Here is a 13772-nt window from a genome sequence, read left to right on the forward strand (position 1 = left end):
TATTTCATTTTTTTAACTAGGGTAAAATTAGGGGTTCCATTCGAGTGGGTTGAGCAGGTTATGGTCAATTCAATCCTAATCAGACATTTTTAATTTGAGTTTTTGTTGAGTTCATTTTTATGCGAGGTTTTTAGATTTAGATTTGAATTCGGTTCAGATTTACTTGAGTTAGATCTGAATTTGTCCAACTTTAATAGGTTCAATCTTGTTGCGTATCATTTTATACGGTAAATCTCAAGTTTTTAACCATATAACGTCAAAACCATTTAAAAATCAATTTTACACATCACCATTTGTAGAAAAAATCAAATAGCGTGGGATGCATTTCTAAAGTTTCAACCATGCAAGTTGAAATTATATTACAGGATAATACAAAAGAAACGTAAAAACATCACTATCATTTATTGTTCAAATGAAATTCAAATAATAAATTTAAGTAAAGCGCATCCAAACTTGTACTTATAGCTTATACGAAATCAAGTGGACAGATAATGTGAATGAGCAATTCGGGCTAAAATTCGGATTGAGTTTCTGTTGACTTGAGTGGCTAAATCATCAACCTAACTCAATCCAATAAATAAAAAGGATTGAGGTAAAGTTGAATTGGAGCAAGTTTTTACTTTATTCTAACTCGCGCGATTGGATTTATAATCAAAATAGACATGGATCTATTCAAAATAACTCAATCCAAATTACACCCTTAAGTGAAACACCCCTAAAAAAGTACCAACAGACACTCAACTATTAAGACAAATCAAACGGGTCTTCGCAGCCCCTGCGATGTCATCCATCACCAGCGACCCAATCCAAGCAGGCCGGTCCAAGATTTCAGATATTTTCTATCAGGTAAAACCTGTAATTTTAGTTTAACTGGTTGTACGATAATACCCTTGTTATTGTTCGTAATTTTCGTTAATGGACCATGGGCTTCGACCAAATGGGGGAGCGGGAAGCGAACGGCTCGCGGCGGGCCTTGTACTGTGGGGTAAACGCCGTCAGTCAAGCTAGTTGTGCACTATTATTTTTTGGTATAAAAGAAATAAGTAGATCAAAAGAGAATAGATGAACATAAATAACCAAGTATTGAAAGAAAACTGAGGAACTAAGGACTCATATGAAAATATCTTTAAAATGTTTGAAAATACTTTTGATAAAATTAATTTTAAGTTCCAAAAATACATTAAATGTTTTTTTTAAAGAAAAACCAGATATGTACTTCCCGCATAAAACACTTAAAGTACATTTTTCGGAATCCACTTGGATTTTTACTAAGTATCGGTTTCAAAAATATTTTCACGAAAAACGTTTTCGGTTATTTTAAAATCACTTTCAAATGAGCACTAAAACAAAAATGAGGGGAATAAATTTTATAAACTCTTTTTTTTCACACATTAACATTTTTGTTAATTCTTCCAGTTGTAATAATTTTTTTAATTTGTTAAATGGTCAAAAAAAGAAGTCGATCGAAAGAAAATTAAGAAACTGAAATAAAAAGAGTACAAAAAGAGAAAATAAGTACGTTGAATCAGTAAAAATAAACGACTTGAAATATTTTTGGTCCAATAAATAGAAACTTGAACTGAAAGTTCATTTTGAACTAAGAAAAGTAGATCTAGATGTAGTTTAGTTTTTGGCTAGAGTATTGTGCTATTATTTGTACGCCAAATCAACATTCTCAAGTAATTTAGTTTATATCAGTATACTACGACAAGTATTTTGATCTCGAAGCATCCATTTTTATTTGTATCCACGGAGATTCTTAGATTTTATTTTACGTCATTAATCATACTTTAATCAGAACTTATATTTTATGAAATCGTGAATTAAGTACGAGAGTCTCGTAATTAGTGAGTGATGTTAATACGAGGATTGATACTGAAAGTTAGCTAAAGTTTTTCATGTAATTATATTTTGTAATGTGATTAGAAAAATAAATTTTCATATAGTTTAATTGATTGTTACACTGTAGCACATGTAATTATAGAAAGTTGTAGGGCTGTAATTGGTTAGCCGAATCTCTTTATCTATTTTAATTTGAGCAAATGAAGAAAGTTAGAAGGTCATGGAAGCTCTTGATTTTGACAATCTAGACCCATTGTCTCACCCTATAAAATAATCAATGGACGGTGCGGGTTCTTTAGACCTTGATTGTGTAATCATACCACCTTACTCATTTTTTTTTTTTTTTAATTTCAAAAAGTTTTGGTTGGTAAATTTAATGTTCTGGCCATTGTTTGATGAATTTCTAAATACAGAAACTAAGCTAGATAAATCGAATAAGTTCAACAAATTTTGTCTTACAATTATAGTCCAGAAGGGATGAGACTCTATAAGAACTGTTTTTACTCGATTCTAATTTTATGTTATCATACAACATCAATTTTTTTACCTAAGAAAGTGTTGGTTACCAAGGTTCAAAATAAAGTACTATTTTGAGTGTCTAGTGAACTTTTGAATGTATGCAACTAGTTTATTAAATTGAACAATAGTTTGACATAATATGTCATACAAGTCACATGTAGAGAGGCGAGACTTTATAAGATTGATTTTGACTCAATTCCGATCTTATCCAGTTCTGAACAGCTAATCGAAGGAAATCCATCGAGAGGTATGGTCTTTGTCATACATAGTGGACTTTTCAAGTGAAGATGTGGATGTTGGAAGTGAAGTTTTTGCTTGTGGACTAAGGCCATTTATGTAAAGGACAATTAGTACTTTGCTATCGCCACATCCAAGGCATGCACTTTGATTCTTTTAGGGTAAGAAAGGGAGGCAGATGAATTGACGATGGAAAAGAGAGGCACATGGTGCTGGCACTATGCAAATTCACACAAAAATTCAATCGATAAACATCATAAGTTGCTGCTGGCAGTCTAAGATTGGAAGCAAAGAAAATGGACAAAAGTTGTCGAGCATGTGCCCCTCCTCCTAAAATATTGCCTTAATAGAACACTTTGTTGCAATGCTTTGTTTTTTAAGTTTTCCTCGTTTGGGTTGTAGTCTCTATCCTTTGCGAAAGATTAGTTTTAAAACATGATGAACTAAGTGCATGTGAATTCTCGGAACACAGCTCAACAAGTTATGATTAAGATAAATGATTTCTGCCACAACGCATGTAGAATTACTTATGACGATAATGCAGAAATCACTTCTGATGATAATATATATCTTATTATAAAACAAGTGTTACGGATGATATATTGATTCATTACTTCATTTTACATATAAATTTTTCTTGTTAATATCGAAGATTAAACTGCGTCTATCAAACAATTATAAACGCGTTTCCAAGCAGTATGACTATGAATTACATAGCAGAAAATACTAAAATGGAAAACTAAAGACTTGGAAACTCAGAAGTCATTCATCTGTCACATATGCGTCTATCGCAGTCAAAGACTCAAAAGGAATTCTCCAGGTGCTACTTATTTTAATTAACATCCTCTAATTGGTAGTAGTAGTTGTACTTTAAATTTAGCTACTTTTTAGTAGTGGTTGGAGTCTTTGCCCAAAAAAGGTTCGGTTTTTAATAGCAAGTTATCTCTGTACATGGTATGGTGCCACGTTCCCTACAAAAAACCACCAATTCTGGAGGATAAAAAACAAACGAAACATTCTAGAGAAGTATTGCTAATGCTTTCGCAGATGTGAGTGCATAACTGCACAATGTATACATGTTGTTCAATGGATGCCTGCGCGGCACTTGTAGTTCTTACTATAGTGACTGGTAAGAGCTCTTCAAAGTTGAAAACCTCATCCCATCCAATTATTTCTTGGCCGAAAATGGCATTGGATATAGTTGTGGGAACACAAAGCAGCAGTTGGTTTTTTTGGTGTGATAAGATTCAGAATTTGATTGATGCGCCACAACTCGAAAGGAATAGAGAGAAGATGACATTTGCATTTGGGAATGCTATGTAATGCTTATCTTACGATGTTGTATAATGAATCAATGATCGCAATGAAGAGGTTTCCAATTTACCCTCTAAGTATATCTAATATGTATGGATGTTAAGAGGAAAAATTATACAGTAGTGTGGTAGCACCGTTGACGTTGAGTGGTGTTCCACTAGAATTTTGCCATTTATACAACTTAATACATGTCAACAATAACTTAAACTTGGACGTTAATTAATACCAAAAACGTTGCTAGATTCAATTTTGAGCCAAAGATATCAATTTGCCTAGACCATAAGACTCTGATTAGATTATCGTTTAGTTATCTAAGGTTATCAAATAAAAAGACGTATTGTTGGATGATTAAACATAGTGAGTAAGAAAACATATTGTTGTGATCATCATACAACATTACAAGATATGAATCGGTTCCTTGAAGATAGAACAAGAAGGTTCAAATAAGTAGATTGTAAACATTCATGTTTGCTCGAGAAAATCAATCTTGTAATCGTTTTCGTATTTTCTCATGTCGTAACAAGAGAGTTAGACCCAATCCAATCGGAAATAGCTGAAGTTGACACATTTAGCAACAAACCGAGAGGTGATGTGATAGTTGTTATAGCACTCGTCCACGCGACGTCTCGTTTGCTTGGCACTTGGCAGATATCAGTTGGGGATCACCCCGGCAGTGACACGAAACTGAAAGTGTAGGTTAAAGATTGAATGGCTTTTGAGTGCTCTCTAATTAATCGCATAATGCTTGATATCCTTGTCGCTGAATTTGGAGCAGTCGATAACGATAATGATACGGGACAGCTGTTGGTTATTGACGGCGATACGACCAATCTGTTTTCTTCTGCTAAATAATCTCGTTAAAATGCCGTTATATATGCTTTTCATTCACATTTCTTTTCCTTTTTCTTGTAAAAATAATAATAATAATAATCTCAATGTTTCCAATTTTGAGCAAGATTAGTTTTGATACTGCCTCCCATTTATTGTCTTTTGTGTAAAAAGCAACAGCATTTCAAAGTACGGGTGGGCACAATTCGGTTCGCTTTACCTTTAAAATTAAGAACCAAAATGAATAATATAATTGACTTAATTCGGTATTAGTTTGGTATGATCGGTTCTGTTCGGTTCGGAAAAGAGAGGAGGGGAAGAGAATGGGGAGAGAGAGAGGTGGGAACTGGGAAGGAAGTGGTGAAAGCAAAGTGGGAAGAGAGTGAAGAGAGGGGAAAATGGACCTAAGTGCAACGGAACTATGATTTGTGTGACAAAACCAGGGCCAAAACTGACTTCATTTTTACAGTTCGATTCAACCTAGTTCATCATGTGAGTCACTCCCATTGTAACTCCAAATCACTGTGGAAACTATGAAACATAGTTTGAAGTGACGAAATGTGTTAGGATAGTCGCAGCATGTGCGTGAGTGACTCTCCATCATTGATGCAAGTGTTAGTCCTATTGCATCACAGCATCAGTGACTAGAAGCCACTCACGTGCATAAACGACTGTCCTAGGCAACTCCTCTTTAAGTTACTAACCAGAGGAACAAAATCATAACCACAAGCTTTTTAAGATTTCTTGGTCCAGTTTAACCAAGATTATTTCATAGCCTATGCACACCGTGGGAATTCGCACAGAAACAAGAGATTAGAAAGTGAGTTGGGACTGGATGATTTTATGAATAATTTTGTAAATTCAAATTATTGGAGTGAATAATAGCAAGAATTTACCACATCTACTTATACTTTCCAACATCTTGCTCTTAATAATTTAAAATTGACATATAACAAGCAATATTTCCTTGACGTACAAGTTATACAAAGTCGGATGATTCGACAAATCTAGCTTCATAAACTGCGTCCGAGCTTTCGGAAATGTCTGAGAACGAATCTAACATATGCTTAAGAAAGATAATTTCGAATTATTTCATAGCTGAATGGGAGTGCGTCTTCAGTGTGAATCCTCATTTGATTGGAATACATGAAAACAAATACAAACCAAGCGAACTTAACAGGAGATAACATTGAAACAAATACAAACAGAGATTTCTCATCAACACTGCACGAGCATGACATTAACTCGGAAAAAGCAACATTGCGAACTGGAAGCCGGTCTACTGCTGCTGCTTGTTGTATGACAGAATGGAATAAACTGTTTGTATCAATGTCAAAACTGTAACAACCCCGACAGTAATGTAAAGATTAATCAATTCCAGGGGATTTCTGAAATAAACTTCTAACTGAGCACGCCACTTGTTCCAGGGTGTCCCACAAAATTTATTCAGATCCTTGTAGAGTCTTGCGTAAGAAAAATTGTAAACGATGATACCATTGGAAAGATTATTCAAGAGCCAGGCCATGTCATCGCCCACAAAATTTTCTATAACTCCTCTCTTGATAAGAAGCTCTACATCTTCCTTGGACTTAATAAGGTGATCCAACAACACAGCATAAGAGGCATATTTACTCACACCGGTTGTTGTTTCACACTGTTCATAAGCGACGAGATTTCTAAACAGCGATTCTCCGTTCTTATAAACCCTTATTGGTGGAATTCGCAACACTCCATCTTCGAAGGTTATGTTGAGCATGTCATCATTTTTTCGACCCCTAGCAAGCATGACTCCTGATCCTGCAAGCTCTGTCACAGAGGGAATCGGGGACCACCGTAAGGGCTCATGTGCGTCATCTGATCCATACGATCCGATCAAAGAGTTTCTTATGAAGTCGAGTAAATGTTTGCTTCCCGATGGTCCATTGGCCCGTGGATGCTGTATATCCAACTGAAGAGTTTGAACTTGAGGTGGATGCTTGATAAGTTTGTCTTGGTCTAACAGATGCATCCCCAAGCTATACTCCTGAAAATATTGTAGAGTAATCTCAGGAAGTGAACGAGAACGAGTATGGTTATCGTTACCTGCACTGGTTTCCCGCGTGAGATCAAATAAACGGTCAAGAACTCTCCAAGGAAGCTGGTTTTCAAGAAGAAGCAAGTCATTTATAAGCGCCGTGCGCATCCATGACTTGTGGAACACAGGATCTTCGTCCTCAGTTTGCACCTCTCCTGAAGACTTCCTGAAGAGTTCGATAATGAAGCATCCATCAACCACCAGCATTTCCACAAAATCATCACTGCTCATATCAACTTTTTCTTCATAGCTTTTCCGACAATCTTCTTCTATATCTCTAATAGCTTCGACAAAGTGCTTTAAACCAGTTGTTCGAGTCTGATCTCGCTGAAGCAGGCCATGCAAATACCACAATTTAATTCCTTCCATGGTTTGCCAATTCGATCCACGGTGCAATGGTCCAATTGAGATCAAACGTGGACAAAAGCTCTTTCAGTAATCATTACGCAGCACATTAGGGACTCTAAATATGGAATGATGACTGCGTAACGGCGACTGCGGCTTAAGTTTTCCTTGAATCGAGAATGCTAACTCTTCATTTTCATTTCTCACATTACTTGCTTCCATTTCATGCGCGTTCTAACTCCGTGTCGATTAATTGAAAATCTGCTTTAAACAGGGGGAAAATAGAATATAACTCCTACTACTCCCTGCAACTCTAATATGCTTTATGTAAGACTTTTTCCTCAAATTTACAGTGAATTTTCAAGTTGTTGAGTAGCTATAGCTAACTCATATCTGATTCACCAATATATATACGAAATTGTTATTGGCACTCCAAAAATATCATTTTACTACTCCAAACTTTCTATAATTAGAAAGAAAAATACACTTATTAGAAGTGAGAATGAGATTTTTGGAGTGCTAATAACAGTTCCCTGTATTTACATTATATAACTACTCTTTAACAGGTAATTGACAGAGTAAGAGATAAGAACATGTTTGAGACATAATTATATAAGTTTTTGTAGAAGAAACTTACAAAGATGATCGGTTTTGATGTAATTAATTCTCCTCGGCCTGCAGGTTCTTGCTCGGATGTATGTTCTGAAAATATCTGAGTATTTTATACAAAATGAGATTTTTGTAAAGTTTAGTATATAAATGACTTGGAATATAAAAAAAACTTGGAATTAGGCAAGTCAAGGGGCAAAATGAGATTTTTTATATGTTTAGTATATAAAAAGACTTGGAGTATGGTAAGTATATAAGAAGACTCGGAATATAAAAGACTTGGAATTAGGCAAGTCAATGGGCAAAATGAGATTTTTCATATGTTTAGTATATAAAAAGACTTGGAATTAGGCAAGTCAAGGGCCAAAATTAGATTTTTCACATGTTTAGTATATAAAAAGACTTGGAATATGTTTAATATATAAAAGGCAAAATCGCCAAAATGGTCTCTGAGATTTGCATAACACATCACTTTGGTTCCTGAGATTTCAAATCAATAGAAGTGGTCCCTGAGATTGTCCACCATCCATCATTTTGGTCATTTCGTTAAAAACTCCGTTAAGTGTAACATCCCACATCGCCCAGGGGAGTGATCCTTAAATGTATATTCTCATCCCTACCTAGCACGAGGCCTTTTGGGAGCTCACTGGCTTCGGATTTCGTAGGAACTCCGAAGTTAAGCGAGAAGAGGGCTAGAGCACTTCCAGGATGGGTGACCCATCGGGAAGTTGCTCGTGAGTTCCCAAAAACAAAACCGTGAGGGAATGGTAAGCCCAAAGCGGACAATATCGTGCTACGGTGGTGGAGCGGGCCGGGGAAGTGATCCGCCCCGGGCCGAGATGTGACAATTTGGTATCAGAGCCTAACCCTGGCCGCGTGTGTGCCGACGAGGACGTCGGGCCCCTAAGGGGGGTGGATTGTAACATCCCACATCGCCCAGGGGAGTGATCCTTAAATGTATATTCCCATCCCTACCTAGCACGAGGCCTTTTGGGAGCTCACTGGCTTCGGGTTTCGTAGGAACTCCGAAGTTAAGCAAGAAGAGGGCTAGAGCACTCCCAGGATGGGTGACCCATCGGGAAGTTGCTCGTGAGTTCCCAAAAATAAAATCGTGAGGGAATGGTAAGCCTAAAGCGGACAATATCGTGCTACGGTGGTGGAGCGGGCCGGGGAAGTGATCCGCCCCGGGCCGAGATGTGACATTAAGTGTCCCGGAGCTCTAGGCTGGAAGTTTGGGCAATTTTCAAAACTTCATAACTCAATCATTTCTTAACCAAAGTCGACCCATAATATATCAAAATGAAGATAGGAAAGTGTAGAATAAGATTATACCTATTTGGAAGCCCAATGGTTGCTAGATATAGCCGGAAAATAGCCTCAAAGTTGATTGATCTGAGGAAAAACTGGAAAACTCGCCGGAAACTAGGTAAACTTTAAACATTCATAACTTCTTTAATACTCAACGAAATCAAGTGATTTAAAAACAAAAATCATACTTATCGACGAGAAGAAGAGAATGGTACCTTTTCAATGGCTAAATCGCCATGATTTGGCTGGAAAACAGCTTGAAAGTAACTATCTTGGTCTCGAGTTAGACACTTTCGAGCCGTTTTCCAGCCAAAAAAAGGGCGAGTTAGCCATCAAAAAGGTACCATTCTCTTTGTCTCGTCTAGAAGTATGATTTTTGTTTTTGAATCACTTGATTTCGTTGAGTGTTGACGAAGTTATGAATGTTTAAAGTTTACTTAGTTTCCGACAAGTTTCCAGTTTTCTCTCGGACCAGTCAACTTTAAGGCTATTTTCCAGCCATCTCCGGCAACCATTGGGCTTCCAAATAGGTATAATATTATTCTTCATTTTGATATATTATGGGTTGAATTTAATTAAGAAACGATTGAGTTACGAAGCTTTGAAAATTGCCCAAACTTCCGGCTAAGAGCTCCGGGACATTAACAGAGTTTTTTACGGAATGATCAAAATGATGGATGGTGGACAGTCTCAAGGACCACTTCTATTGATTTGAAATCTCAGGGACCAAAAGTGATGTGTTATGCAGATCTCAAGGACCATTTTGGCGATTTAGCCTATATAAAAAGACTCGGAATATAAAAAGACTTGGAATTAGGCAAGTCGAGGGGCAAAATGAAATTTTTCATATGTTTGGAATATAGAAAGACTTGAAATTAGGCAAGCCAATGGGCAAAATGAGATTTTTCATATGTTTAGTATATAAAAAGTCTTGGAATATGTTTAGTATATAAAAAGACTCGAAATATAAAAAGACTTGAAATTAGGCAAGTCAATGGGCAAAATGAGATTTTCATATGTTTAGTATATAAAAAGACTTGGAATTAGGCAAGTCAAGGGGCACGTGATTCTTGACTTGGAAGTAACCAAGTAAACGGGCAACGTGATTCTTGCAAAAACCACTGCATCAATGGATGGAACTAATATTGTATTTGGCGTGACTTGACTCCCATCCATTGGTGCAAGTGTTGGCCCCTCTGCATCAAGCATCAATGGTTCGCCCGCAGGCCTGAGAATGTATTGTTCTTGAAGGATTCATGTTTCCTTAGATTGATATAACTTCTCATTTTGGTTAAAATCAACATAACTGGTCTTTGAGTTTGTTCACCATCAATTATTTTGTTACTTCTGTGAAAAATCTCCGTTAAATAAGAACAAAATGACAAAATGCCCTCATAATTTGTCAAATCATGTTAACCCATTATTTATCGAATTGAGGATATTTTAGTTATTTTGGTCCTTATTTAATAGAGATTCCCGGAAGGATCAAAACAATTGACTGTAGACAAATTCAGAGATCATTTTTATTAATTTCAAATCTCAGAGACTATAGTGAGAAGTTATGCTAATATTAAGGACCATTTTTGGCTAAAATGCCGAGAGAATAATAGCAAGCCCATACAATTCTATTCACTACTGCTTTCCAACATCTTACTCTTCAACAATTTAAAATTGACATATAACAAGCAATATGGAACGAACAAAAACTTTTCCTTCACAAACAGTTCTACAAAGTCGGACGATTCGACAAATCTAGCTTCATAAACCGCGTCTGCGCTTTCGGAAATGTCTGAGAATGAAGCTGTCTGCGTATAAAGGATAATTCTTCCTTATCAGCCCCTTTATGCATTTCCAATAAGAAAAGTCGACTAGTGTTCCGTCCTTTTGAACAATGAACAAGCATCTTGAGCTTTCAAAATCCGGGTGATAACCAACCTGTCAACCCAAAACGAGAAAAACGCATCACTTAAGAAGCAGATTTACTTTTAATACAAATATAGCATGCTTGAGAAAAACCCCAAATCACTCATCTTTGATAAAGTGTTCGATGCAGAAAAAGTTTTTCGTATTTGGTTTTAAATTTCAAAAACGACTATCTGAAGCCAAGTTCCATCATTTTGGATGCATGTATGCTTCTACATGCACTGCGATCCTTTCGGGATACTAGGGGTCGATTAGCATTTCTTTGGTCAGTTCATTATATTCCTTCTAAACACCATATAACAACACGTAAGAATTGTTACTTATCGTTCACAGGTAAAAGCCATATCAGAAACAATACAGATAACTAGATATCTAAGGGGAACTAGAGAGATTGAGCTCCAACCCCCTTCCACAATGAAGTGGAGTGTAAAACACTCCCACATTGGAGTGCGGGTGTTTGGAGGGGAAGCGATACTAAAATATGACGAAGGAAGAAGATCACACTCATGGCCGCCATTCCCAAGTTCTCGTAGCTCAGTTTGGAGGATAAAAGATGGATGATGCTTTACGAGTCAGACTTGAATCAAAATTAAATTTAAAAAGTAGTCAAAACCCGAAAGCAATCAAGTCTGATCAATGCCAAAACAGAAATGACAATCAGCTAGCAGAAGCTATCCAGCAACAGGCATATCCAAACAGATACTATTCATGTTTCTCTAGATGCTCAGTTGCCAAAATCCTCTCACTCAAAAGCACTTCTATAGTAAACAAAAGTCATAGAGATCATACAAAAAATGGGCAATCGGGTAATCGATCCACAGAACTGTAAAGCAGCTTAATTCAAAAGCACCAACACTAAACACTAAAACACTAAAATGGGCAATCAAGATTCAAGACCAACATCCAATAACCAAAATTGGCACCAAAACACTAAACCCCAGAATTGAAAACCAGCTTAATCCAAAAGCAGCTTAATCTGCGACAATTGAACAAAGAAACAGAATTTACCGTGATATAATCGATCCCAGAACCGATCTTCTTCTTAGCTTCAGGATGAAACGGAAGCAGCCTTTGGAGAACAGTCTTCTGATGCTCAGGACTCAATCTATCTCCACTCTCATACTTCCCCGAATGAAGAATCATCCTCACAAACCCTACCAGCGGAACCGTCTCCTCCAAAATCTTATCCTCCCAATCGACCCACTTCCCGTCTTCTCCCTCATCTTCCTCCGAATTCCCATCCATGTCCTTTCCAGACGACACCACCGGCTTCCGGAGCAGTTCCGGGTCGGGCCCCGGCGTCTCGGGCCTCCCAATTCTGCTTCCCCCGTCGGCTCCCGTCTTCAGGGAGCAGAGGCGGGGGTGGGGCGACTTCGCTTGAGGAAAGGGAAGGATAGAGTTAGGGGGCAGAGCTGGAGGGTGAGGGAGTTTATGTGGTGGTGGAGGAGCGGCGGTGATCTGGAGAGAGATGCCATGACTGCGCGCCCTGAGGTACTAGTTGCTAGTTGCTGTGACTAAAAGGCGCTTTTTTGGTAATCACTTTTTCTCATAGTTCTTCTTCAAAGTTGAAGGCTTGCAGACCCATCATCAGTTACAGTCAGCCTCTGTAGAGCTTTAGCAGATAAACAAGGAAATGCTTGCGAGGTTCTCCACTCTCCACCTCGCTTCTGGTTTTGGGCCAAGAGCCCAAGCCCAATATAAAAACACTATTTGAGCTTGGATTTTGCTTCGGTCAAGGTGCATGTGTTGGCGCCTGTTGAGTTCTAACCGTTGATGTATTGTGCGCTCCCACAAATTGACGGTCATAGTCACCTAGCCATAACAATTCTCTTGGAAATATGTTACCACGCATATATCTATCTACTTATCTTATATTTCTATTTCTCTTAAGGTAATCGCATTGACTAAAACGAATGTGCTTTTTCTATACGAGTTCAAATTAACCTATGCTCAATCTAGATTGGTTTAGATTAAAGATATTACTCGTATCGAGATTAAAAAGTAACGTAGGAAGGCCTAGAGTTGAAATTTGGAGACCTCAAACATGTGTGGAGCTCTTTGCATTATATATAAGTAGCATATTTGGCATTATCTATCAGTCTATGCAAAGCAACAATTTCAGCTGTCCAATACCACCGGCTTTCGATTCTGCTGCCACCGTCCAGCCCAGTCTTCAACCCAAAAAGACGAGCACGGTTCGTAGTACAAGGAAGGAGAGCGAGGGAGGAGAGAGGCCCTTGCACTGCCGTGGCTACTAAGCTGCCGCTGTAATTAAAGTGTGATTTTTAACTTCTCAGCTCTAGCACCATAACTAGATTAATTTAAATTTTAAAGACTTTTGCGTGGTCAGTTGTCAATTTCCTTTGTAGCATGGACCTTGGTGGTATGAATTTCTCAGAATCTGCATATATACATATACATAATTACATATACAGTATATATATATATATATATATATATGTATATATTATTCTGAGAGGTTAGCAAGTAGCAGTCCGGTACAAACGCAGCCAGAATTGGGTAGTTAAGGCACTTAAAATCACAGATTTTTAGTTCACGGACCAAAGCGTTAATCGGGACAAAGTCCAAGGACCCACGCTGTAGTTTCTTAGTTGGGAACTTGAAACAAGTGCGGAATTCTTTGCATTGTATAATGAGAATTTTAACGAAAAGCTTTCGTTATTGTTTATTTTAACGAAAAATTACATTTTTATAATAAAAAGTCAATCCTAGTACTATTCATTTTGCCCTTTATTTTGTTATTTTCGTTAAA

The 13772-nt window shown here is 37.3% G+C and overlaps 2 protein-coding genes across 2 annotated transcripts; both read right to left on the bottom strand.

Annotated features, from left to right (window-relative positions):
* Window positions 1–5804: 5804 nt before the first annotated feature.
* Window positions 5805–7954, bottom strand: LOC103950181 (UPF0481 protein At3g47200). The gene is made up of 2 exons (XM_009361349.2): window positions 7797–7954; window positions 5805–7420 (listed from the first exon to the last, which is right to left on the bottom strand). Exon 2 carries the CDS (start codon window positions 7181–7183, stop codon window positions 6020–6022), a length of 1164 nt encoding a protein of 387 aa, XP_009359624.2. The 5' UTR covers window positions 7184–7420; window positions 7797–7954; the 3' UTR covers window positions 5805–6019.
* A 2621-nt stretch (window positions 7955–10575) lies between these two features.
* On the bottom strand, window positions 10576–12628 carry LOC103950173 (protein DCL, chloroplastic). Its single transcript, XM_009361340.3, is given in 3 exon segments — window positions 10576–11011; window positions 12008–12369; window positions 12372–12628. Coding segments are annotated over 3 exon segments (642 nt in total). The 5' UTR covers window positions 12475–12628; the 3' UTR covers window positions 10576–10834.
* Window positions 12629–13772: the final 1144 nt, after the last annotated feature.

Source organism: the organism of the source record quoted next, unplaced genomic scaffold, assembly GCF_019419815.1.
Source record: "Pyrus x bretschneideri cultivar Hongxiangsu unplaced genomic scaffold, Pyrus_bretschneideri_v1 Contig1, whole genome shotgun sequence".
Classification (NCBI taxonomy): Eukaryota; Viridiplantae; Streptophyta; class Magnoliopsida; order Rosales; family Rosaceae; genus Pyrus; species Pyrus x bretschneideri.

Coding starts and splice junctions, on each gene's coding strand:
- LOC103950181 (XM_009361349.2), bottom strand. CDS start 7,183: ATGGAAGGAATTAAATTGTGGTATTTGCATGGCCTGCTTCAGCGAGAT.